The following is a 27511-nucleotide window of genomic DNA, read 5'->3' as shown; positions in this document are numbered from 1 at the left end:
ATCCTACCAAACGTACTTTGCCCCGTCCGATCGGCAGATAACTCGGAGAGCCTGTGTCGGATGGCCTGCGTCCCCTTCGAATGGGGAGGAGTGTCCGGCATGCTGAAAGTAACTGTCCGTGACGATGCCCCCGTAGACTGCCTCCTGGGGAACGATCTCGAGAGCTCCCCGTGGGCCGCTGTGGAAAGAAGAGAGCATCTGGGGATGTTGGGTCTCCCGGACTGGGCGTGCGTAACCACCCGGTCCATGGCCACCCGCACCATCCCTAGACCAGAAGAACCAGAATGGGCAGCACCTCCGCCCTCGATCACTTCAGAAGAAGACTTCCTCCAGACCGACCACCCGGACCCCACCCCAGAGGGGTCCACACAGCCCCCCGAGCTTCCCGACCTGGCTCAGTGGCGCCAAGAAGGGGGGCCCACCCAGGAACAATTCCGGCAGGAGCAAAAGACCTGCCCCTCCCTCGAGGGATTGCGACAGCAAGCGCTCGCCCAGAGCCAAGGAGACACCACCGGGGCCCACTGGGTTTATTGGGACAATGACCTCTTGTACAGCGAACAGAAAATCGCAGAACTGGGGGCCGGGCGAGTGCTGGTGGTGCCCCTCCACCTCAGAGACTTCCTGTTGAACCTAGCCCATGATGTCCCCCTGGCCGGGCACCTGGGCCAAGACAAGACCTACCACCGCCTGGTGACTCACTTTTTTTGGCCCAAAATGAGAAATGACGTATCCAACCATTGCCGGTCCTGTCCGACCTGCCAGGCCAGCGGGAAGAGCGGCCGCAAACTCAAGGCACCCTTACAACCATTCCCCGTGGTGACCACCCCGTTCGAAAGGGTGGGAATAGACATTGTGGGGCCCCTAGACCCCCGAACAGCACAGGGGCATCGCTTCATCCTGGTCCTGGTGGACCACGCTACCCGCTATCCTGAGGCGGTCCCCCTTCGTACTATAACAGCCCCAGTAGTGGGTCGAGCCTTGATGGGGATCTTCTCTCGAGTGGGCTTCCCCCGGGAAGTCGTCAGCGACAGGGGTACGAACTTTATTTCAAAGTATATGAAATCCCTCTGGCAACAGTGCGGAGTCACTTACCGCTTCACCACCCCCTATCACCCCCAGGGGAACGGACTAGTCGAGCGGTTCAACCGCACCCTCAAGGGGATGATCATGGGGCTGGAAGAACCCCTACGCCGCCAGTGGGACGTGCTACTACCGTGCCTCCTCTTCGCCTACCGAGAAGTCCCCCAGAAGTCCCTCGGCTTCAGCCCCTTCGAACTCCTGTACGGACACCCCGTTCGCGGGCCTCTCAGCCTAGTGAAGGAGGAATGGGAGATGGCCCCCCTAAAGACCCCCCCGGACGTCTACAAATACCTCCTGACCCTCCGCAATCAGACCCGGAAATTCAGGGAAATCGCTAAAGCCAATCTAGAGGCCAGTCAAGAGGACATGAAGAAGTGGTACGACCAACATGCCTCCTCCCTCGAGTTTGAACCGGGTCAGCAGGTATGGGTGATGTCCCCCATCGAACCGTGTGCCTTGCAAGACAAATGGACGGGGCCCTTCAAGGTGATCGAGCGCAAGAGTCCCGTCACCTATCTCATCGACCTGGAGTCCCCCCGGAACCCCCTCCGGGTCCTCCATGCCAACAGGCTCAAACCCCACTTCATGCGCTCGGAACTCAGCCTGCTGATGGCTACCGACAGTGGTACGGAAGGAGACTCCGAGCCCCTCCCTGACCTACTGAGGACTCGGGAAAGGGATGGCTCGGTGGACGGGGTCCGACTCTCCGAGGCCCTGACCCCAGAGCAGCGTCAAGATTGCCGGGCCCTCCTGCTGCCGTTCGCAAACCTGTTCTCCCTCGCACCCGGAGTCACCTCCTGGTGCCTGCACGACGTGGACACGGGGGACAGTCCTCCTGTCCGACACCGGGCGTACCGAGTACCGGATCGGGTACGTACATGCATCCAAGAAGAAGTCTCCAAGATGCTCGCCCTCGGGGTCATCGAGCCTTCGGACAGTCCCTGGGCCAGCCCGGTCGTCCTGGTCCCCAAGGCCGCGGCACCGGGCACCACACCTGAGCTCCGATTCTGCATCGACTATCGGGGGCTGAACGCGGTCACCCGAACCGACGCTCACCCTATCCCCCGCGCAGATGAACTGGTCGACCGCCTGGGGGCAGCCCGCTACCTAAGCATCTTTGACCTGACAGCGGGCTACTGGCAGATCGGCCTCACCCCCGGGGCCCAAGAACGTTCCGCTTTCTCCACCCCGGACGGACACTACCACTTCAGAGTGATGCCCTTCGGCATGAAGAACGCTCCAGCCACCTTTCAAAGACTGGTGAACCAGGTATTGGCGGGCCTCGAAGAATTCAGCGCCGCCTACCTGGACGACATCGCGGTATACAGCCGCCACTGGGCAGACCACCTCCACCACCTCCGAGAGGTCCTGCAGGCCCTCCAACAGGCCGGCCTCACCATAAAAGCCAGCAAGTGCCAAATCGGCCAGGGGTCCGTAACCTACCTCGGACACCAAGTGGGGAGCGGTCTGGTGGCTCCCCTCCAACTCAAGGTAGCTGCCATCCAGTCCTGGCAACCCCCCGAGACACAAACAGAGGTCCGAGCCTTCCTGGGGCTCACCGGATACTACCGGCGGTTTGTGAGGGACTATGGCAGCATTGTGGGGCCCCTCACGGAACTCACGTCCAAGAACAGCCCAAAGAGAGTCAACTGGACGCCCGACTGTCAAGCAGCCTTCGAGACGCTGAAGGCCGCCATGTGCACCGCTCCTGTACTCCAGGCCCCCGACTACAGCCGCGAGTTCATCGTGCAGACCGATGCCTCCGACCATGGTGTTGGGGCCGTCCTCTCCCAACTGAACACCGAAGGGGTGGACCAACCAGTGGCCTTCATCAGCAGACGCCTACTGCCCCGAGAACAGCGCTGGAGCACCATTGAGCGAGAGGCCTTCGCTGTGGTATGGGCCCTCAAGAAGCTCCGGCCGTACCTCTTCGGAACCCATTTCCGGGTACAGACGGACCATCGGCCCCTGCAATGGCTCATGCAGATGCGGGGGGAGAACCCCAAACTATTGCGATGGTCCATCTCCCTGCAGGGGATGGACTTCACTGTGGAGCATCGCCCTGGTCAAGACCACGCCAACGCGGACGGCCTGTCCCGCTTTTTCCGCCTCGACGAGGAAAGTCCCCAAGAAGATGGGTGACTCTCCCCGCCTTCAGCTGGGGGGGACGCATGTTGGACAGGCCACATGAAGGGCTCGCTCCCTCCCCGCAGGACAGGGCCCGGGCCACCGTCAGCACCATTGCCCGGCCCAGCCGCCATCTTGGACACGGCACCACGCGGCCGCGCGGCCTCAGCCCGACCCCAACCCCGGGCCTGGCCAGGCCCCGACATCCCGGCACCACCCTCCACCCAGGAGGTGAACGGACCACTTGGCAGGTCAATGGGAGTACGAAGTGTCGATGGCTCTCCCCCGCCAGGTGCCGAGCACCCCCAGACTCCTCGGGCGCTGGCTCCACCCCCCTGCTGGGTGTCTGGACTCCCTCATCCCAGACCTCCCGACCTCCGAGAGCGAGGGTCCGGACATCAAAGGGCGCCAGACCTATAACTGAGGCAGCCCCAGGACAGGAAGGCAGTTGTATCCTGGAGTCGAGAGACACCGAGAAGAACTCATCCTTGACGGACTGTTGGCGCTGCCGCAGCCCTGCCTTGTGAACTATTGTCCTGCCTGCTGGCGCTGCCGCGGCTCTGCAACCTTCATCCTCGTGGGACCTGCTGGCGCTGCCGCGGCCCTCTGCAACCTTCATCCTCGTTGGGACCTGCTGGCGCTGCCGCGGCCCGTAGTAACCTCCATCCTCGTGGGACCTGCTGGCGCTGCCGCGGCCCGTTGCAACCTGCCTTCTCCTGGGACCTGCTGGCGCTGCCGCGGCCCGTTGTAACCTTCATCCTCGTTGGGACCTGCTGGCGCTGCCGCGGCCCGTTGCCACCTACGACCTCTTCGGGACCTGCCGGCGCTGCCACGGTCCGACCCATCCGAACACCGAGCTCGAGGATTGTGAGCTATCACCGTTACACCTCAGTACCCGTAGGTACCAAGACTGTCCCGCTACCCCCTTCCCTTACTAGAGACTATAATTGAGAGGATCATCGTGTCCTGATCGCCTTGTATCGCACCACTCTACTACCAGAATTGCCTATAAAAGGTGTTACCCTGATCTTTGTGTGGTGTCCATCTGTGGGGGGGAAGTTACCTGTCTGTGCGATCACTGTGCTCGGCCGACCCTCCAGGTCTCCGTCTAACAGCCCTAATTCTCCTTCAGAGAATTCATCATTAAAATCATAAGCACTATACAGTCCTACACTATACCACTATACACTATACCATGTGCAGGATCCAAAATATAAACATTTCTTTAAAAGAGAACTTAAAAAAACTAATACCAACAAACCTGATCTATCTCCAGGCTCGCTCAGACAATTTTAGTTTGCTCTATTTTTGTTAACAAGCAAGTTAGGTTTTAAAATGTGTACAGGGCAATGTAGTCAGACTAAAGACCAGAGAAGCTGGAAATCCCAAACTGTTTCTTTAAGGAATGCCACTGCATCGGTATCCTATCAAAGCATATCAATGACAATTAGCCCACTTCTCTTTTTACAGGAATCAAAGATCCTGAGCGTAACAAATAATTGCTCACTCTTTTCTTCACAAAGTTGTAAGAGTTGCTTATGAGGAGCAATAAGGAGGAGAACTTGGATATAAGGCAAGGGTCTTTTCCTACTCCTGTAAGGGATCTTCTTTATTAGTCATAACAGTTCTTACGCTTATTCATGAATAGTCGTATGCACATGGCAAGCCTATCCCTTGAAATGCAAAGGAAGAGGAATAGACCACTTTGTCCACTTGGTTCTGCTAGGAAGCCTGCCCCACTTAGGCACCAGCTTTGGAGTCCGAATCAAGAGCCTTGTAAACAAATGAACAGTTCTCCACATGACCCTTTTACAGATTTCTGCAATAAATATTTTTCTTGGTAAGGCATGAGCTACCTTACCCCTTGTACAAGAACCTACCAAATAAATATCTGCAGCATTTTGATAACAGAAGAGAATAAAGGGGCCTCTGTTCTGAGGAGCCCATAAGGTCAGTTCTGAGGTTTCTTGTACTTCTTAATTAGAGGTTGGATGGTTTCCAACATGGATTTCTTGCTCTGAATTTCGTTTTCTGCAACTGGGCCAAAAAGTGTTATCCGAAAATGGAAGAGTTAAAATCCTCCATTGTGCTTTATGCTTGCGGCCGCAAGACTAGGTCAAGAGGTGACCTGAACTACCATGACAACATCCAGGAGCAGCAAGTTCTGAAGAGTCTGCAGTGCTGCTAATAACATGGCTGTAAACAATCATTCCTTCATGCAAGATTGAATTAAAATATATGGTTTTAATTGTGAATGTTTTCACTGAAAGTCTGCATAGTCAGTTAAGGACTTCCCATATTGCCCTAGTAAAGCAGTAAAACTGGCAGCATTCATTGCAGCAGCCAGCGTTCCACAAACAGCTTGCACCAATTCAGCCAACTGGTTTCCTCTCCTCAGGTTTGGCAGGAGCTGTAGCACAAGTTACTACTTGTGTAACGATATAGCTGTAAGAGACAGTTAGTGATAGATTCCGTACCTTAGAATATCCCCATGCGTCAGGCTGGATCCGGAAAGTTTTCTGCTTAGCAGTACCCCTGCGCGTCAGTAGATGGCGTCGTAGGCGCCAAGATGACGTCACGGAGAGTACTTGGGCGCCACCCATGCGTGCGGACAACAGTTCTGTACACAACTATTCCGTGCCGAAACGCAGAGCCATGCAAGATACTGACCATTGGTGCATAAAACTGGGGCCCTAAAAGGGATGACCTTAACCCTAGTAATCAGTCCGCAGAACGGGGAGGATGGGTGGGGCGGTAAGGAATCTATCACTAACTAATGTCTCTTACAGATATATCGTTACACAAGTAGTAACTTGTGCATCTGAAAGAGACACGTTAGTGATAGATTTATTACCTTAGAATGGATACCCCAGCAATACCAGTTATCTCCGGTGGTGGGTCTGCGAACGAGATTACACCAAAAAGTGCCGGAGCATTGAACGGCCAAAGAAGCCATCTCTCCGGACAGGACTCTCAAGGCACTAGTGTTTGGTAAACGTGTACAGCGAGGCCCACGTAGCTGCCTGACAAATGTCCTGCCAGGGAACTCCTCATCCCAAGGCAGTAGTGGCTACAGTAGTCCTGGTGGAATGGGCACACTGTCCCACAGAAGGCTCCTTCTTGGCCAAGGAGCAACATGCTTTGATGCACAGAACGACCGACCGGGAAATGGTTTGTTTGTGCCCAGCTCGATCTTTTTTGGCGCCCACATAGCCAACATAAAGCTAATCATCCACCCGGAATTGTTGTGTACGCTGCAGATAAAATGCGAGCGCACGCTTTGGGTCCAGACAGTGGAGCCCCTCCTCTTCCCTCGAAGGATGTGGAGGCGGAAAGAAGGTGGGCAAAGTGATGGTCTGCCCGATGTGGAAGGGCGTGACAACCTTTGGCAAGAAAGAAGGACGGGTCCTTAAAACCACCTAGTCCGGATAAACAGAAAGGAAAGGAGGTTTGGAAGAAAGGGCCTGGAGCTCACTCACTCACTCTTCTGGTAGAGGTGATAGCAACCAGGAAAGCCATCTTTAGAGTGAGAAGACGTAAGGGACAATTATGAAGGGGCTCAAAGGGAGCGCACATCAGAAAAGTCAAGACAAGATTCAAGTCCCACTGAGGCATTATGAAGGGCACGGGTGGAAAAGTGTGTGTAATGCCTTTAAGGAAACGGTTAACAACCTTAAAAAGAGAAGGTTGATCTGAAAGCCACAAAAAGGCGGAGATGGCAGAAAGATAACCTTTGATAGTGCCCAGAGCAGAGCCCTGCACAGAGAAGGAACAGAAGAACCTCAGAAAGAGGGGCAGAAAGGGGATCCACCACCTTTGCTGTGCACCATGTCACAAATTTATTCCACTAGCAGGCGTATACCGTTTTAGTGGAGACATCACAGATTTCGGGAGGGAGATCAAAAGATGTCAACTGTCGCCGCTCAATCTCCACGCATGGAGGTGAAGACTGGACAGGTTCAGGTGGAGGAGCGTCCCCTGCCTCTGCAACAGAAGATACTCCAGAAGAGGCAGACGAATCGGGGATCGTTGCCCATACTGAGTAGCTCGGGATACCACACTCTTCAAGCCCAGTCCGGGGCCACAAGAATGACTTGGGCCGGGTCGCGCACGATTATCTTCAGCACTCTGGGCAGAAGAGGTATAGGCAGAAAGGCGTACAACAGACCGCAACTCACCTCGTGACAAAAAGCGTCTCCGAGGGAGTGCCGCCTTTGAAATTCCAACGCGCAGAACTGATGACATTGCGCGTTCTCTTCGGCGGCGAAAAGATCTAACCAAGGGTCCCCCCACTGCAGAAAGAGACCTTGCGCCACGTCCGAGTGCAGATGCCATTCGTGATCCATCATGCACCAGCGGCTGAGTTCGTCCGCCCTGGCGTTCAGAGAACCTGCCAGGTGTTGAACCACCAAGGTAATGTCTTGATGTTCCAGCCATGTCCAGAGGCGCAGAGCCTCTTCACATAGGGTCCAGGACCCCACCCCGCCCTGTTTGTTGCAATACCACATGGCGGTGGTGTTGTCCGTCAACACCTGCACTACAATTCCCCAAACAGAGGATAGGAATGCCTTCGGTGCAAGTCGGATCGCCCCATCCCAGGAGGGACGCATCCATCACTACTGTGTGTCCGGTTGGGGAAGGGAGAGGGATCTGCCACTGGCCTAATCCCGATTCGTGAGCCACCTCTGCAACGGTCGTACAGCGCCCTCCGAGATCTGGACATGATCGGACAGGTTGACCTGGTGTTGAGCCCACAGGAACTTCAGGTCCCACTGCACAGCCCGCATATGCCATCTGGCATGTGTCACCAGCAGGATGCATGAGGCCATCAGGCCCAGAAACCGGAGGGTCATCCTGACTGACACCCGGGATAGAGGCTGAAAGAGCAGAATCATTGCCTGAATATCCTGGACTCGCTGCTCGGGAGGATAAACCCAAAAAAGCGTCAAATCCAGAACAACTCCGATGAAGGGGAGCTTCTGAGAGGGACTCAGGTGCGACTTCGGCACGTTGAGGGAGAACCCCAGCAAATGAAGAAGGTCGGCTGTAGTCTGGAGGTGGTTTGTCGACTGCCTTGGCCGAGCCCGCCTTCAAAAGCCAGTCGTCGAGGTTGGGGAAGACTGACAACCCTGACCTGCGCAGATGAGCCGCGACCACCACCATCACCTTCGTGAACACCCGAGGGGCACTGCAAACTGAAAATGCTCCTGGCTTACCGTGAACCGCAGGTAGCGCCGATGGGCCGGCAGGACGGGGATGTGAAAATAAGCATCCTGCAAGTCCAGCGCTACCATCCATTCTCCAGAGCAGCCAGGACCTGAGCCAAAGTCAGCTTCTTGAACTTCTCCTTCCGAAGGAAGCGATTGATGTCCCGGAGGTCCAAGATGGGAAGCAGGCCCCCCCCTTGTCCTCCTTGGGAACCAGAAGGTAGTGGGAATAACAACCACTCCCTACTTCCTGACCGGGGACGCACTCGATGGCCCCCTTAGCCATGAGGGCCGTGACTTCCTGACGGAGAAGAGCCAAATGATCCCATGACATGCGGTGGTACAGAGGTGGCATGGCTGGAGGGGAGGACCGAAAGGGGAGCAAGTAACCTTGGCAGATTATCTGCAGCACCCACTTGTCTGATGTATTTTCGCACCAGTGGTGGAGGTGGTGCTGGACCCTGCCACCCGCCGGCATGGGGTGCTCCCTGAAGCTCTGATTAGGAAGGCTTAGAGGGGGGTAGCAGCGGGGGTGGAGGTATACTGACCTGACCCGACCCACTCCTGTGGAATCCATGGCCACGCTGAGGCTGGTTCTGCACAGGCTTGTTGGAGGAGCGTACTTGGGTGCCCTTGTCCTGGCCACGAAAGGAACGAAATCCAGGCGTGGCAGGGTTCTTTGTGGAAAGACCAAAAGACTTGGCGGTGGCCCGAGAGTCTTTAAAACGCTCCAGGACATTGTCGGCCTTATCGCCAAAAAGGCAGGAGCCATCAAAGGGCATTAGCGAGCTCTATACATCGGGTGAGAAGGAGTAGTTTAACTGTAACTCCAGTTGTGTAGTAGGGGTATCTCTGCTATAGTCATAATCTAGTGAATAGTCCCGCCCATGTGCGTGGACCCCGGAGCAATCAAAAATAATCTCTTAAGCTGTCTTCCTTGCAGTCCTGCATAGACACTTAAGAGAGAATTAAGACAAATAATGCAGCCTAACATATACAAGGCTACAAAGGCCACCACTTCATCTCCCGCCGGGGGACAACCTCATCTTCTCTCAACAACTCATGGACACTATCACTTCCAACGCCGGTCGACAGATCACTCAAATCTACCTGGGTGACTTTAATCTCCACTGGAACGATCAGAAGGACGCAGTGGTGAATAGTCTCAAAACTTTCCTTAATGCGCTTGACCTCACCCAAATATGCAACAGCCCAACACATGATAAAGGTTCGATACTCGATCTCATCATCGCCAAAGGGGACTCTACCCAACTGGGGTCAATCCAACCCTGTCATTGGTCAGATCACCACATCATCACCTTCTTTATCAATGAAAAAATCAAACCCTCCCCGGCTCAACCCACCAAATGCAAGATCTGGAAAAGGGACATGAAGAATCTTAACCCTAACTCCCTACCTCCCCACACCTACAGGCTCCTCCTCCCCCCTGCTGGCGTCTCTGATGTTCAATCACTGACCGACCTTTACCTCGACTCTATGACCTCTATAATCAACGAAGCCGCCCCACTGCAACTAAAGAGAGTCTCCACCAAGAGCTCGAACCCTTGGTATGACGGCAGACTCAACGAAGACAGGCGTGCTATGCGATCGGCAGAGCGCACTTGGAGAGCTGACCCCTCAACACTACATCGCAAAAAGCTTAAGAACAAGAGAAATGCCTATTTTAGGAAAATCAAGCGTGCGAAATCTGACTTCTTTAGCCTCCAGCTTGACCAAGCGAAAAACCGACCAAGAAAATTGTTCGAACTAGTCAAAAGTCAAACAAAGCCGCAACACTTACAATCAAACAACCCAACAAGCGATATCCCACACTGTGAAGACTTTTCCGCCTTCTTCAAGCTAAAGATCAACAACATAAGAGCTGATCTCCTCAATGATGTAAGACAACACCCTGTTCACATCAGAATGTCTAACACTCAGCCTAAAAACAGTGCATCATGGGCTTCCTTCGACATCTACTCTGAAGAAGCAATACACAGACTGCTCGGTACCTTGAAGCCCTCTTATCACCTCACAGACCCCCTGCCTGCTAACGCTGTAAAAGACTTCACCACCATGCTCCTCCCACTCTGGACTAAAATCATTAACAGTTCCCTTCAACAAGGTCTCATCCCTGACTCACTCAAGGTGGGGCAAGTCACGCCCATACTCAAGAAACCTACAGCTGACCCGTCTGACCTAAACAATTACCGTCCCATCACAAACATCCCCACCTTGGCCAAACTGCTGGAAAAATGTGTACAACTCCAACTAACAAAACACATTGACAAGTTTGATCTCCTCAACACTCATCAATCAGGCTTCCGAGCGAAACACAGTACGGAAACGGCCATGACTCACATAATTGATGACGCCCTCCAAATCCTTGATCGCAATGATTCATGCCTCCTCATCCTTCTCGACCTTTCATCAGCTTTTGACACGGTCAAACACGAGAACCTCCTTGAGCTGCTAAACACTAGAATGGGTTTATCCGGGACTGTTCTCAAATGGTTCACTTCCTTCCTACATAACCGGTCTCAGAAGTTCAAGATCAACAATGTGTTGTCTTCGCCTGTGCCAGTAGACTTAGGCGTTCCACAAGGATCCTCCCTTTCACCCACACTGTTCAACCTCATCATGGAACCACTTGCCACCTTGCTCCAAGCATCCAATGTTCACTTCCATATGTATGCCAATGACACTCAACTCTACCTAAAGGTACAATCCCCGGATGATATCAAACTCCTGAATTACACTCTTATAAAGACCCAATCGTGGTTGGCCGACAACCACCTCAAACTAAATGCTCTGAAAACTGAGTTCCTTTTGATATCACCCCCTGCGAAATCTACCACCACCCAACTTTGGCTCACCCACCTAACAGCACTCAATGTCCGGCCCACCATCGTGGATTCCGCGAAATCCTTAGGTATCACACTTGACGCAAAGCTCAACATGCAACAGCACATTAGCAAAGCAACGAAAGGAGCTAATTTCCAAATCAACACTTTGAGGAAGCTGAAACCCTTCCTCCCAGCCAAAGACTTCCAAAATGCAGTACAAGCCCTCGTCATCCCCCGCATAGACTATGGTATTGTGACCCTCAGTGGTCTCCCTCTAGCAACAACTGCACCCCTAAGAGCCTCCTTGAACGCTGCCGCGAGACTCATTACTGGCTCAAGAAAATACTCTCATATAACCCCTGACTTGAAATCCCTGAAATGGCTGCCCTTTGAAGCCAGAATACAACTGAAAATTGCTGTTATGACACACGCGGCCGTACACCACAAGGCACCTAACTACCTCACTCAAAAGCTGACTATTTCAGGAGGTTCGAGATCCAATAGAAGTACAAAAAATTTACTCTTGAAACCTCACAGATTCCGGAAAGAAAAAACATACAAACGCTCCTTCTCAGGAATGGCACCGAGGATCTGGAACACACTCCCTCCCAAAACCAAGCTTATCTCCTCCACGGCCTTCTTTAAGAAAGAGGTGAAAGCCATCCTCAAGGCTAAGTTCACCTGAACCTTAATGTTTGTTGCTCAGAGACTTCACACCGCTTTGGTATCATTGGCTACATGTTTATCTAATGTCAAATATTGTCATATTATTCTTGATTTAGATTCGTTTAGTCTTCTTGTTTGCCATAATTCTATGATGGTTAGTCGATCCTTCTATGCTACTCACTCACTACCTATTAGACTATTCACGTTAGCCTACTGAATCTCGATGCCCCTTCCCCTTGCTCCCTGTAACTTTTAGATACTGTCATAAGCCATCCCTTTAGCCTAAGTTCTCCTGTTTTTTATCGTAGTTGTATGAAAGACTCAGTATCGTCTTATATTATCGCTTATTTGATTGTATATTGATATTTTATTAGCACGATTGCTATCCGATCATGCTACTGAATTTTATATTGCACCCAATATTATGTTGCGTCCCCCTCATGCTATCCTCACCCCTTGTTTCTGTGAAGCGCTCTGATATCTGTAAAGATCTTGTTTGCGCTATATAAAACTCTGAATAAATAAATAAATAAACAGTGAAAAGGATAGCCCACCATGTCCGGCTTAACACTATTTTACCAAGTTTTCCTCACAGGGAAAACTCCCCTTCACCAAAATCCTTTAAATGATAGAGGAAGGGTTGGACAAACAAGTCCCCATGTGTCTTGAAAAGGGATACCGTGACTTTAAGGAACTCTCCAGAGACCCTCGGTATCCCAGAATGCACAGCCAAAGTCCTTTTACTTTCAGTTCTTTTTGAAGGTGTATAAAGCAAGGCCTGTAGCATACAGTACAGTACCATTTTCTCCACCGGGGAGGAGGGCGGGCATTTATGACTATAACAGAGATATCCCTACTACAGAACTGGAGTTACAGGTAAGAAACTACTCCTTCTGTAGTAGGGGATCTGTGTGTATAGTCATAATCTAGTGAATAGAATGGCAAGCCCATCCCAACAACCAATCCAGCGGTGGAGGAAAAAGACAACACCACTACTGTGCAAACAGATTTCTCAACGAAGCCTGCCCAACCTGAGCATCCGCTCTGGCATCAGAGTCCAGACAGTAATGCTTAGCAAAGGTATGGACCGACTTCCAAGTGGCAGCCCTGCAGATCTCTGCAATGGGAACATTACGAAGCAAAGCTGTTGCAGCTGCTTTGCCTCTGGTAGAATGAGCCTTAGGCTTAACCCCTAAGGTATTGTTAGCCTTCTGGTAACATAACTGAATACAGGACACAATCCACCTAGAAATAGACTGTTTTGAGGTGGCAAGACCAGTCCTGACCGACCCATAATTGACAAACAATTGGTCTGACCTACGAATGTCCTTGGTCTTATGCAAGTATAATTTTAACACCCTTCTGACATCCAGGGAATGGAGAGACCTCTCCGCTGGAGTGGAAGGATTCTGGAAAAACGTAGGTAAAGTTATGGTCTGATTGACATGGAAATCAGAAATCACCTTAGGAAGGAACTTAGGGTGAGTACGCATCACAACCTTAGCAGCATGAAATACAGTATAAGGTTCTTGGCAACACAATGCCTGAATTTCACTCACCCTGCGTGCCGATGTAATGGCCACAAGGAAGGCCGCCTTCCATAACAAGTGCTGCAGTGAAGCCTTATGGATGGGTTCAAAAGGCTCCTTCTTCAACCTGGACAGCACCACATTCAGCTCCCATGCTGGCAAAGGACGCCGAACAGGAGGAAACACTTTCTTCAATCCTTCCAAAAAATCTTTAATCACAGGGATCTGGAAAAAGGATGTCTGTGAAGGACATTTCCTATACGCAGTCAAAGCTGCGAGGTGAACCTTAATAGAATGAAAATTAAGGCCAGACTGAGCCAAATGCAAAAGATATGGAAGGATGACATCTTCCTTGCAGGTGGTCGGATCATAATGCTTGGAAGTGCACCAGATGCAGAACCTCTTCCACTTGTAGGCATAGGAAGTCCTAGTGGAGGGTCTCTTAGCTTCCTTAATTATAGTCATGCAATCTTCAGAGAGATTTAATCGTTCATATTGCACTCTCTCAGGAGCCATGCTGCCAAACTCAACGACGAGAGGTTGGGGCGCACCATCTCACCATCTGCCCCCCGAACTTTGTGAGAAGGTCCGGCCGACACGGCAGCCGCATGTGGGCTTGGAGAGACCGGTGAAGCAGGTCCGTGAACCACCACAGTCGGGGCCACTCCGGAGCAATGAGGATCATCCGTGCTCTGGATTGAGACAGCTTGATGAGCACCGCCGGAATCAGGGGAATGGGTGGAAAAGCGTACTGAAAGCTGTTCGACCAGCTGATCCATAGCGCGTCCCCCAGGGTCCCCGGTTGGTAATACCTGGTGGCGAAGTCTTGGCATTTTCTGTTTTCGGCGGTGGCGAACAGATCTACGTCCGGAGTGCCCCACATGTCGTAGATGTCTCCTAGCACTTCGTCATTTAGAACCCACTCGTGGTTTTCCTGCACCAGCCTGCTGAGTGCGTCCGTCTGAGCATTCTGCACACCCGGCAGATGGGTAGCCGTTATCGTCAGTCCTCTGGCTAGTAGCCAGTGCCAGATCGCCTGAGCTTCCTGCGACAGTGTGTGCGATCTCGAGCCCCCCTGCTTGTTCAGGTAATACATTGTGGTCGTCTTGTCCGTCTGCACAAGCAAGCAGTTGGTCTGGAAGGACGGATGAAAGGCCTTCAGTGCCAAGTGCACAGCTCTGAGTTCCAGGAAATTGATGCGATACGTGGATTCCGCCGGGGACCACGTTCCCTGGATCTGTAGATGGTCTGAATGCGCTCCCCAGCCGTGGAGAGAAGCATCCGTGACGACAGTCTGAATAGGAATGTCCTTGTGGAATGGAAGCCCCTTGAGGAGATTCTCTGCGGAGCACCTCCATCTCAGGGACTGTTGAGCGTGGAGGGACAGCTTGATCCTGTCGTCCCAGCTCCCCCGCTTCTGGTCCCACTGATCCTCCAGACATTCATGCAACGGCCTCATGTGCAGGTGTGCGTGTGGCGTGAGGAAGATGCAAGAGGCCATCGACCCCAGTAGAGAAGACACAGTCCTCACTGTTGTAGATGGAACAGCTATGAGAGCCTGAGCCTTCCGAAGGATCGATAAGCGTCTCTCCTCCGAAGGAGACACGCTTGCTGACAGAGTATCGATGGAGGCTCCCAAGTACTGTAGGCACTGGACAGGCGTCTGAACAGACTTGGACATGTTTATGTGCAACCCCAGCTGGTTCAACAGAACGGCCGTCCTGTTGAAATGCAGTTGTGCTTCCTGGAAGGTGGAGGATTTGATCAACCAGTCATCCAGGTACGGGTAGACAAACAACTTGTTCTTTCTCAGGGGCGCTGCCACCACTGCCATGCATTTTGAAAACGTTCTGGGTGCAGACTTCAGTCCAAACGGTAGTACGGTGTACTGATAGTGATTGGTGCCGACTAGAAATTGCAGGAACTTCCGGTGTTTCCGTGCAATGGGCACATAGAAGTACGCATCTTGCAGATCTATTGCGCAAAGCCAGTCTCCCCTTTGCAGCTGAGGATAAATCTGGTGCAAAGACAGCATGCAAAACTTTTCCCTGCGAATCCATTTGTTTCCTTGTCGCAAATCCAGAATGGGCAGGAACTTGTTCTTGTCCTTCTTGCGCACGAGGAAGAACCGAGAGTAAAGACCCTGTCCCCTTTGAGACAAAGGGACGTCTTCTATCGCCCTCTTTCTTAACAGGGTATCCGCCTCCACCTGAAGCTCGTGAAGTCGGAACTGCGAGCAAACAGGTGGAATCGCTGGAGGCGGGCTGACGAAACGAAGACTGTATCCATTGCAAACAATATTCAGCACCCACTTGTCCCGAGTAATTTTTCTCCACTCTGCCAAGTAATGTTGGATGCTTCCCCCCACCGGAGCGGGTAACGGACGAGGGGGAAGCAGCACCTCAGGGCCTAGACCCGGCCGGGCCTTTGGGCGTTGAGGAGGACCGTTGGCCGCCTCTGGCGCTTCTGGAATGGCCGCCGCTGGTACTGCTGCTGCTGTTGGTGCTGCTGACCAGCTGGACGCCCTTGCCCTCATCCCTGGGCAACGAAACGTCTCTGGAAGGGACGGAAGGTCTTCTTCTGCTCTTTTGGCTTCTCTAGCCAGACAGCCGTCAGGGTTTCTGCTTCAGCCTTCATGCGGGCCATCTCCTCACCCGCATGTTTTCCAAAGAGCATCGCCCCAGAGAAAGGCAAGTTGGCGACTCGCTGCTGCGCCTCTGGTTTCAGTGATATCAAACGCAACCAGGCATGGCGTCTCAGATTAATCCCATGGCAGTATCCATGGGCCGCCAAGAGAGAGGAATCTGCAGCCGAGCTGATCACCTGATTGGATGCCCTCAATGATGATTTCCTGGAAATCCTCCCTCCTGTCCCTCGGAAGGTGCTCCAGAAACTGCTGCAGGGACTCCCACAAAGACCGGTCATACCGACCCAAGAGAGCCGTGGCACTAGCGGCTTTCATGGACGTAGAAGCCGTACCGCAGACTTTTCTCCACGCTGAGTCCATCTCACGGCTCTCCATATCCGGAGGCACCGTAGAGGACAGGGCAGTAGCGTGCTGCTTCCTAGCCGCAGTGGCGATCACCGAATCCGGCACTGGGTCCAATCTAAGGAACGCCGGGTCGAAGTCTGGGGCCCTGTATTTTTTCTGCAGCCGGGAAGGAGCGGATTTCGTTGATGCCGGGGTCAAGAATAGCTCCATCGCCGGTTCCTCCAGTCCTAGCACCAAGGGCAACAAGGGTCGAGACAATTGCCGCTTGTGAAGGGTCTCAAAACTCACCAATGTCGAAGGTGTGGGAACCGTTACCGTAATTCCCAGCTTCGCTGCCCCTCGCAATAACACCTCTTAAAAAGACACGATGTCATCGACCAGTGACACCCTCGTACGGGGGGAATCCGATAGGGTGGGCGAGTAATCCCTGGCACTGGAAGAATCCGTATGCCGGGTCCTTGACCTGTCCCTCCGGTGGCGGTGCCTGGACCGTGTGGAAGACCGACGGTCACTCCTTGACCGCTGTCCCTCATCTGGACCGTGACCTCGATCTCCTGGGCCTCGGGAGATCCACTGGCCGTACAGGAGGCGGAAGCAGAACCGGAACCATAGGTGGTGGAGGCCTCGTGGGTGGTGACGGGAGGCGCGGTAGAGATAGAGACCGCGGAGCAGGAGGAGGTTGATGAGGGGGAACCGGAGGAGGACGAGGAGGAGTAACCTTAGGCAATGGAGGAGGCGTAGGCGTCCTCGACCTAGAAGGAGAATAGGTCTGCGAATATTAAGAGTCCGAAAACCTCACCACTCTCCTCTTTTTCTTCTGCGCAGGCCTTCATGATGAAGTCCTCGTGGACGACCTTCTAGCAGCCGAGCGCCGGCGCCGCTGAGACTGTGGGCTCTTGGATGCCGAGGACAGGCCGACCACTGAGGCAGAGGGCACAGTCCTGGCCCTCTACCGCCTCCTAGACGTCGATCTGTCCCTCCGTGACGACTACCTCTTCTTCGACATCGATACATCCCTCGACGTTGCTTCTCGTCTCCTCGACGGCGAGCGCCGATGCCTCTTGGATCCCTCTCGACGTCGACGGTATCTCGACGACAATGCAGTCCTCGACGACGACCGAGGTCTCGATGTCGGCCCCCTCGACGTCGAACGACAACGACGCTCCGCCCCAGAGCCCAGGGACGACGGGGAGCATATGGTAGTCATCCCCCTCGACGCCGACGTTGAGGCGATCGACGTCGACGGAGATCTGTTCTTTTTCCTGGCCTTATCTTGACTGGGAAGCCCCCCAGAGGCCGAAGCACGGGCAGAGGACGAAGTCCCTCCATTCCCAGACCCACCATGGTCCTGATGTCTCCTTACCTCCAGGCCTTGGAGACGGATCTTCTCTGTCCCTCAGGGTCCTCTTGGAGAAGGATCTGCAAATCTCACAGTCTTCAGGGACATGAGAGGATGGTAGACAGAGGATACACACTCTGTGAGCGTCCGATTTAGCCTTCTTCCTGGAACACTCAGGGCACTTGTTGAATAAGGCAGGCATATTCAACAGGAGAGTGGCCAAAACTGGCCAAAAACCCCAGCAAAAGGAAGAAGAAGCAGTCAGACGTCGAGTGAAACACTCCAAAGACTTGAAAAGTGCCAAAAAATTGAAAAACACCGAAAAAGGGAGAGCTCAATGCTCCAGGGTCCTGCTAGCAGGAGCCAGAAAAAAAGAACTGAAAGTAAAAGGACTTTGGCTGTGCATTCTGGGATACCGAGGGTCTCTGGAGAGTTCCTTAAAGGCACAGTATCCCTTTTCAAGACACATAATGGCAGCCTATGGGGGCTTGTCTGTCCAACCCTTCCTCTCTATCATTTCAAGGATTTTGGTGAAGGGGAGTTTTCCCTGTGAGGAAAACTTGGTAAAATAGTGTTAAACCGGACATGGTGGGCTATCCTTTTCACTGTTTAGATGAAGGGGTGGCCTTTGTAGCCTTGTATATGTTAGACTGCATTATTTGTCTTAATTTTCTCTTAAGTGTCTACGCAGGACTGCAAGGAAGACAGTTTTAAGAGATTATTTTTGATTGCTCCGGGGTCCACGCACATGGGCGGGACTATTCACTAGATTATGACTATACACAGAGATCCCCCTACTACAGAACGTAGTGGAACGCAACCAGGTGTGGCGCCGCAACGCCACAGTCGTGGAAATTGCCCTGCCCAACGAATCAGCAGTGTCCAGACCACACCTGATGGCAAACTTCGCCGCTTCCTTGCCTTCCGCAAGCCCTTGGGAAAGGACAGCCTGGACCTCCTCAGAACACTGAGGCAAGACCTCGGCTACCGAATCCCACAATGCCCAATAAGCAGGCAGTGTTACCCGACCCCAACCCCAAGCTGACTGAGGAGAACAACCTCTTGCTGGATTGGTCTAGCCTCTAAGATTCCTTATCCGGCGGAGCCGTGGGAAAGGCACTCTGCGACATCGAGGCTGAATGACCAGGCTCTCAGGCGTGGGGTGACTGGTCAAGAAGGCAGGACCACCAGGAGCCGGGCGGTGACGCCTAGCAACGTTTTTATCCACTGGTGCCCCTGAGGCCGGTCGCAACCAAGTGCCCAAGAGGACTTCGGTGAGAGACTCATTGAAAGGGAGCAGCGGCTCCGACGACTTAGACGCCGTCTGGAGCACCTCCGTAAGGAGGTTGGTCTTATGGGCCACCGTAGGGAGGTCAAGATGAAGAGCCTCCGCAGCCCAACGCAGCACCACGGTGTAGGAAGAGCCTTCCTCCATAGTAGGTGGAGGAGAGGCAAACCCCGGGTCAGTAGACACATCAAGCTCGCCCGCATCTTGAAGGTCGTCCACCCATTCCTGCTCGGAGTCACACTGCCGGGCAAGGGGGTCCTCGGAGCCGTCCCAGTCCGGCGTAGAGTGAGCCAGCTGCGGCGGCAGGGGGCAAGCGGCATCCGGAATGGTGCCGAAAACGGCACTGGTCAGGGCCGAGCCGGAACCGCACCCCAATGCGGAACTCAGGCTGGAAAGAAATGGTCCAAGAACCGGGGCAGTGGTGGGATAAACGGCACCCAGTGCATCGCCTGTGGCGGAGCCAGGGGCGCACTGAGGCCGGAGGCAAGGGAGGCGCCAGAGGCAGCGGGCGCTGCACCTTGTGGTGCCGGAGCCCGCAGGCAGGATCCTGTGGTGCGGGGGCTGGACCCGGTGGCGGGGCCGCCGGGCCAACAGGATCTAAACACGGGACCGCGGGCCCGAAAGCGCGCCGACGGGAGCCCGGGGCCTAAAGAGGCGATCCATGGCACCAAGAAACTCTTGCATCTGTACGGGAGTCGCCGACTGACCCAGGTATAGCGGGTAGGCCGTGGGACTAACACGGCCCCAGAGGAACCGCAGAGGTGGAGCTCCTGTCCCCTGCGTCTGCCTCCGGGGAGCGACGGGGGGACGTCTGAGAGCTAACATGTTTCTTCTACTTCTTTTTATGGCGTCGCTTACCGGAATCCGAAGATGAAGACTTGGAGCCCGAGGAAGGATGGATCCGGTCCCACGAGCGGTCTCGTGTACGGCCCCTAGACCCGGAGCGGCGTTGAGAGGAGTGCCGGACCTCCAGCAACTTCCAGCGCCGCTCCCGCAAGGCTCGACAGTCCGGGAAGTCATGGTCGGTCTCCAGGCAATAGAGGTACACATTGTGGGGGTCTGCCACCGACATGTTACAGCGGCACGACACACAAGACTTAAATCCGGGCATCCCTACGTGCACCAGGAGACAAGAGGAGGAGACAAAAAGTCTCAAAAAGTAGCAAAAAAATGACTGAGGTACGTGCTCAATCCAGATCTGCGCGGAAGAAAGAAAGAACTGACGTCAGCGCGCATGGGTGGCATCTAAGTACTCTCCGTGACGCCATCTCGGCGCCTACGACGCCAGTGACGGACCCGGAGCCGCAGGACGCCACCTACTGACACGCAGGGGTACTGCTAAGCAGAAAACTTTCCGGATCCAGCCCGATGCCTGGGGATATTCTAAGGTAAGGAATCTATCACTAACTTGTCTCTTTCAGATGCATATTTTTTCTCAGTGGCTATAATGACAGTCTTGGTTGGATAAGACAAGAGAAAAAGAGGCTTGTGCTCCATATGGTTATATTTTTTCTGAATTCAAGCCCCAGCAGATTTAGTTGAAGGAAGAGATGGAAAAGCTCTAATGAAGTTACCAAAAAGTACCAGTACCAGGGCTTCCTTCCGCCCGGGAGGCAGGTTGACTACACAAATGTTGAGGGAGCATACGAGCAAGCAAACAAACAAGTTACACAGACCCACTATGGTACCAGTTTTGGAGACCATGTCAATACAGTTAGATGTAGAGAAAACATTGACATTGTTTTCAGACTGATTCCCTGCAAACTTAAGATTAACACATTTGTCATTTGCCAGTTGGAAATGGAAACCAATGAAGTATACATTTTGTTTTATCAAAATAATATATTAGGGCTCTTGAAATCTAAGGTATGAAGATATCTTTCTGCTGTAGTGGAAGGAATCGGGGCAAAGGAGAGCAACAATACAGTCTTATTCACATTTGTTATTGTGTTTGGAAGAAGGATTTCTGAATTCCCAAGGAAAGTGTATTGTGGGAGAGAATACTGTGTACAGCTCTAGGTTACACTAAGACAATCTTACTCTTTCTTTTGGCTGATGGGGTAGTTTCTAAAAAAGCTACCTTCCATGATATACGCTGCAGGTCAGACTTTCAAAAAGCGTCAACCACAGGGCTAGAAATCCTCAGTTTCAACAATACAATATTTTATTTTAAGGTTTGGGAGACACAAGGGATGATCAAGATTCCCTTACAGGAAGAATGTCCTCACTAAGGCCATCCAAAAGAAATTCTGGATTAAAGAAATAAAATGCCCCAAAATTTGTTGCACAGATCTTCTCTTCCAAAGACACCAAAAGCAAAACCACTTCCAGTTCAGGTGTGCAATGTTTTTGTGAAATGGCATTTTACTCTTTAGAATGTTTGTTCAGTCCACAAAGATTTAGATGTTCTTGTTGGAGGTACTGAAGAGCTAAAGGATCACACTCAAAGGTTCAAGGCTGCACTGCAAGACCATGTCTACAAGAAGGATCTGCAAGGTCTCAGAATAAGAGTTAAAGGTATCGATACTGCCATTGGCATGGTTTATAAGCAGGGATGAAGATAATCTTTCAGAGAAGAGGAATTGGTGTCAAAAGCATATAGCTCCACAAGTATCAAGATTTGGAAAAGCAATTAATTGTGATTTTCAGCAAATCACAATTGGGTAATTACTATTCCAAATGTATGAAACTCAAGTTTAATTTAGCTATTCGTAGGGGTTCACAAATCGACCTACCTCATTAATATTAATGAGGTACGTTGCAATTTGCGACCCCCTAGGAATCGCTAGAATCACGGGGATGGTGGCCTGCTGGGGTCAGCAGACCACCATGTCCGTAATTGCTTGTAATTAAAGCAAGGTTTTTTTTTCCGAATGCGGCCCGTTTTCCTTAAAAGAAAACGGGTTGATTTAAAAAACAAAAATGAAAAGTTTTCTTTCCATTTTTAAAGAACTGGCAGCGGTCCTTGGGAACACTGCCTGCTCTTAAAAAAAGTTTTCTCCACTATTCCCAAAGGAGAAGGGGTCCCTTGGCGACCCCGTGCCATTTGCAAATGGGTTACCACCAACTTGAAGTTAGTGGTAAATGTGAATGTTTTGCAATAGCATTCACGGTCACAAAACATTCATATATACAGTTAAGATTCAGTATTTGGAAGGGATGCCCTAAACACACCCCTTCCAAATGTCAAATCGCAAACCCGTTTTGGGATTCGGTAACAGGTTACCGAATAGCAAAATAGGGATTGTTATATGTGGAAAGCATTTTTTGCATTCGCAAATTGTCCGATTCTGAGAATCGCCAGTTTGTGAACTAAAAAAATGTTTGATTTATATGGCCCATAGATATAATCTTGACAAGTTGACAAAAGTGGACTTTATCTTAAACAGGGTCTTCAGGAAGCTGGACACAAAGATTTGAGAGCTAAATGGACTACTCCCACTTCCAGCATATATATATATCACTTTGTGTGAGCAGTCCGAACATGCTAAGAAGTGGCCATCTAAACTGGCCGAGGACGGTACTACTGGAAGGGTTGTCATCAGCAAGATCCTCCTGTGGCACCAAAACGCAAATAAACTATCAAGCTGCTCGAGAGTCAATCTGCTCTTAGTCTCCCATTTTCGCTGAAAACTAATCCTGAGCTACTCCTCCAGAGTTCTAATGTTCAGTCTGGTGTAAAAGGCTATAAAGATACAGAATGTCATTGAAGCATACATACAACATGTAGTCCTACAAAACCCCCCGTGAGACTATCACTTGGCATTAACTGTGTATGGAAAGTTCCAATGAGTCTTTGGCAGAGTTGATCAACTGGTATGAGATGAGCACATATTTTTAAGGATATCCCTATGAAGCAATAAAGCAAACTGTGCAACGAAATCACAGTAGTAGAGTCATAGCAGCCAAACTGGGGTGTGAAACTCATGGCACAAATTGTTGTCTCTGCTGTTTGGCAGTACTACCTGCCTAGAGAGTCGATTGGGTGTAGCTGCTAACAAGGAAATGACCCTCACATAATGAGCAACAAATTAAACAAGCAATTCAACTTTTGATTAGTGGGTCTTTCCCTGACCCACTACATTATGCCCGCCATTGAAAGTAGCATAGCATAGTTCGCTAAGGGTTTATTAAAAGACATTTATTCAGATGCCCTCTTCAAGCAAAATGTGAGCTACAGGTTTTCTTCAACATTAGGTCAAATTAGAAACTGTTACTCCATATGAATGAACAGTTAACTGCTGTACACCAAGAAAAGTGTGCACTTTATTCCCCAGATGTGGTTTTTAATTTAGGTTACGTAAATAATAAGAACACTTCAAATAAAGAGCACAACCTTATCAATATTACTTACCACTGGAAGCTGGAGGGAGTTCTCCGATCACTGTTTTGAGGCCGATGCTTGAAATATCTCGCAGCTGTTCTTTATCGGAGAGCATGTTCGTACACAGAGTATCCACTATTGTCTCTACTTGGTACTCCTTCACCTTACTTACCAAAGGTCCAAGACTAGGAGGGAAAAAAAAATATATATATATATCTGACCAAAGGCTAATACATTACGCAAGCATTCAGTTACAGTCAGGAAAAAAAATCCAATGAATAAAAAATAAGTTTCTTGTTCTCTTGTTACATGCTAACACAATGTAGAACAGCAATTTGTTTTGGTCTTCAACTATTTTAGGAAAATGTTATAACAGAAAATGTTCTTTAAGTATTAGGTACATACATTTAATATTGATGTGATACATATTGCTAATGTGCAATAGGCACTTGAATACATTGTCAAATTGTACCCTGTTTTTTCCGAGGTGGTCCAGCTTGCCAATTCAATTTTGCCCTACTTGTATTGGAGAAGGTTTATCATTGCTACCTTAACCAAAGTAAAAATTAAGTTTTGGCATGCGATGGGGAATATAGACACGTTCCCAGTCTAGTTGAGGTGCGTAAATATGCTGTATTTGCATACAAGGCAAAAAGCATGTTTCTGCATGTAAATGGATGGTGTACCACTACCATCTTAATCAGTTATTTCTTCAAGGTAAGAAAAATATTACTCACCCAGTACGCATCTGTTTATTGCATGTAGTGCTGTAGATTTACATGCTTAGCATAAGTACTCCATCTAGTGTTGGGCTCAGAAGTGAGCAAGTTGTTTTTCTATGAAGAGGTCTTTAGAGTCACGCGGTATGGTGACTCCTGTTGCTTACAATGTGCATGGTCCTCAACTTCATGGTTTTCCACACAGTGGGTCAGGATGGAGCGTGAGGATCATGAATCCTAGTGAAATGACCATGCATGATAATGCAATGCATATATATTTGCTATTCCAGTCTACACAGCTATCCGGGGAGGAGGATGCGTGCATGTGAATCTACAGCACTACATGCCATAAACAGATGCTCACTGGGTAAGTAACATTTTCTGTTTCAGACACGTGGTTGTAGATACATATGCTTAGCATACACTGAAGCAGTTCTCATCCATATGCGGTGGCTAACCTGTGTGGGTAGCAGTTGTTTCAAATAAAGTTCTTAGCACTGCTAGACCCGATTTAACTCCACACAGTAATGTTTTGTAAATGTATACAGTGTGGCCCATGTAACTGTCACACACGTCAGCCATTGGTATATTCCCTAAGAAAAGCCACAGAAGGTCCCTTTTTGCGAGTGGAGTGAGCTTTTGTAGGGAAAGGTAGATTTTGTTTGGCTTTAGCATAACAAGTTTGGATATATTTTACAATCCAACGTGAACTACCCGATTTTTAAATGGCTTTTCCTTTGTATGGTTTTGCAGAACGCAACAAAGAGTTTTTTTTTCTCTAAATGATTGTGTTCTGTCAATATAGCATACAAGAGCTATTTTTTAATCAAGCTTTTGTAAAGCTCTTTGTGCAACTGAGTCAGGTTGGGGAAAGAACACTGGTAACTCTGATTTAAGTGGATCTGAAAAACCACATGGGAATTTTGGGTCCGTATGTAGTACCACTTTGCCCTTATAAAGCTGGAAACAAAGGTTCTTCTAGAGTCAATACCTGAAGCTCACTAGCACATCAGTGTGCAGTGTATGCAATGAGATATGTACCTTTATGGGATAGAAACAGAACTGGAGAGGGCATGAGTGTAAAGGGTCCAATGGGGGACCCATTAGCCTCGTTAACATAAAGTTGATATTCCAGGCAGGGGTTGGGGTACCCTAGGTGGAATGATTCCGTAGAGACCCTCCAAAAATGCTTTCATTACAGAATTGTAAATATAGAGGAGTGTTCTCTATTTTGCAGATATGCGGTTACTGCTGCTAATCTAGAGGGATGCAAGTGAAGTAAATAGCAGGCAATGTCTTGAGGTTTTGCTGTACAGAGATACATTTATTTTGAATGGCAATAATGAACAAAACATTTCCACTGTGCCACATAGCAGGCCCTAGTAGTGGGAGTTCTTGCTTCTTTAAGAATATCCATACACTGTTGAGGTAGCTTTAAGTGACCAAATTCTAAGACCTCAGGAGCCAGATAGCAAGATTAAGGTATCTCGGGTTGGTATGCTTTACTGCACCCTGGTGTTTAGTGATACGAGTTTGCCAGTTGGGAAGTACTTGGTGTGGGACTACTGAGAGTTCCAGCAGTGTGAACCATGGCTGCCTTGCCCATGAGGAAGCTACTAGGATGAGGGCTAGAGATGTCTGCCAAAGTTTGTGAATTACAAATGGAAGCAGTGGGAGAAGTGGAAAAGCATAAGCAAGTATCCCTAACCAGCTAATCCATAGTGCATTGCCCTTGGACTGTGGGAGTGGGTACTTGGATGCGAAAACAGGGCATTTAGCATTTTCTGCTGTGGCAAAGAGGCCTATGTCTGGGTGACCTCATTGTTTGAAGGATGTGAGGAGTAATTGTGGGTTGGGTTCCCATTCATGGACTTGTGGACACCTCCCGCTGAGGAGATCTGCAAAGTTGTTGTCCACTCCTGGTATGTACTCCGCTAATAGGTGAATGGTGTGTGGAAGAGGCCATTTCCAAATGGTCTGGGCTTCATGAGATAGTTGAAGTGACATGGTGCCCCCCCCCCCACACCGCTTTTGCAGATAGTACATGTTAGTCACTTTCTCTGTTTTGATGAGACTACCTTGCCAATGAGGTGAGGAAAAACATCTTTACTCACTAGGAGCTCTGCTGATTGATATGGAGATGGGTTTCACTGGGAGTCCGGGGACACTGTATAGTCCACTCCTTTGAATGCACCCCCCTCAACCTATGAGTGATGTGCCTGTCGGTCTGGTTGTCTGCGGAAATGGGTCTAGGAAAGGCTGTCTTTTAGAAGATTGTTGGTATTCCACCACTGCAGAGTGGCAAGCATGACAGCTGGGCAACACTAGAGCTTCCTGTTGAGCCTTCACTTGAGTCCATTGATGTACTAGGCATTCCCTCAACGGGCACATATTGGCATGAGGTACTATGGTTATGCATGATGACGAGCAGATGCATGACTAATCAACTGATGAGCCTGAAATTGTGGAATTAGTGTTTGGAAGGACTGAATCCATGCTGCATTTGGGTAAGCTAATCCTGTTTGAGTGGAGGATGGCTCCGAGGTAAGGTATTTAAAGAGGTTGTAGGTGGGACTAGACTACATGGACTGTGAAACCTAGTCGAAGTAAGTTTATGGCAGTTTGAGTGTGTTGAAAACAGCTCTGATGCTTTGTGCTTTTGATGAGCTAGTCATCCAGATAGAGGAAGACACATTTTTTGTCTGCGTAGATGAGCTGCTGCTACTACTGCTAGGCATTTGGTGATCACCCTGGGGGATATACATATGTGTTGAGAAACTAGCAGCTTTGGTCTCATCACTCTTATAATAAAGTTTTATCAAACACTCATTAACTTACCTTCAAGGAACAGACTGCAGAAACAAGCCGTTGTTATTGCCTACAAGTGATATCTAAGGAGCAATAGTTTGTTTATTTTGTCTTGTGTGTAAGCACCAGGGCACCTTTTATTAACTATGTCCAGAGTAAAATAGATTCTGTGATATGTAATGTGTTGTACTCAGTAGAAAAAATACTGTCAGGGTGTTACACCTGCGATATATTCTTTGGTGTGAAGGATAACAGGTTTACTGTTCACTGGTCAAGTAGGCCCACCCTACTGCAGCACAAAACCTTATAGTACTACAGTATGGATCAGTGAAAAATGACTGACTACCACAAAGACAAGATGAGGTTTCATAGGTCTAAATTTGTTCAAACTTGTACATGTACGATTCATTAATACAGAAGTCTTTAACTAAGGAACCTTGTTGAACTGTTAACTCAGCTTGCATTGCGAAGTGTGGTTCCAGTATAAAACAAGCATTTTCAATGCAATAGGTCTCGCATTAGGAAAGTTTGATCTATTGGTCTTGTAAATGACACATTTTTTATTTATGTGTTGGTTTTGAAAATA

The 27511-nt window shown here is 50.3% G+C and overlaps 1 protein-coding gene across 1 annotated transcript in view; it reads right to left on the bottom strand.

Annotated features, from left to right (window-relative positions):
- CAND1 (cullin associated and neddylation dissociated 1) overlaps positions 1 to 27511 on the bottom strand; it is a 393750-nt gene that overhangs the window by 306209 nt on the left and 60030 nt on the right. Inside the window, exon 3 of the mRNA XM_078676454.1 lies at positions 23429 to 23583. Coding sequence (XP_078532580.1) covers positions 23429 to 23583 — 155 coding nt within the window. The remainder of the gene's footprint in view (positions 1 to 23428; positions 23584 to 27511) is intronic.

Source organism: Lissotriton helveticus, chromosome 1_1 (assembly GCF_964261635.1).
Source record: "Lissotriton helveticus chromosome 1_1, aLisHel1.1, whole genome shotgun sequence".
NCBI lineage: Eukaryota > Metazoa > Chordata > Amphibia > Caudata > Salamandridae > Lissotriton > Lissotriton helveticus.
The sequence above is the reverse complement of the archived record's forward strand: the minus strand, read 5'-3'. Positions and strand labels throughout refer to the sequence as shown.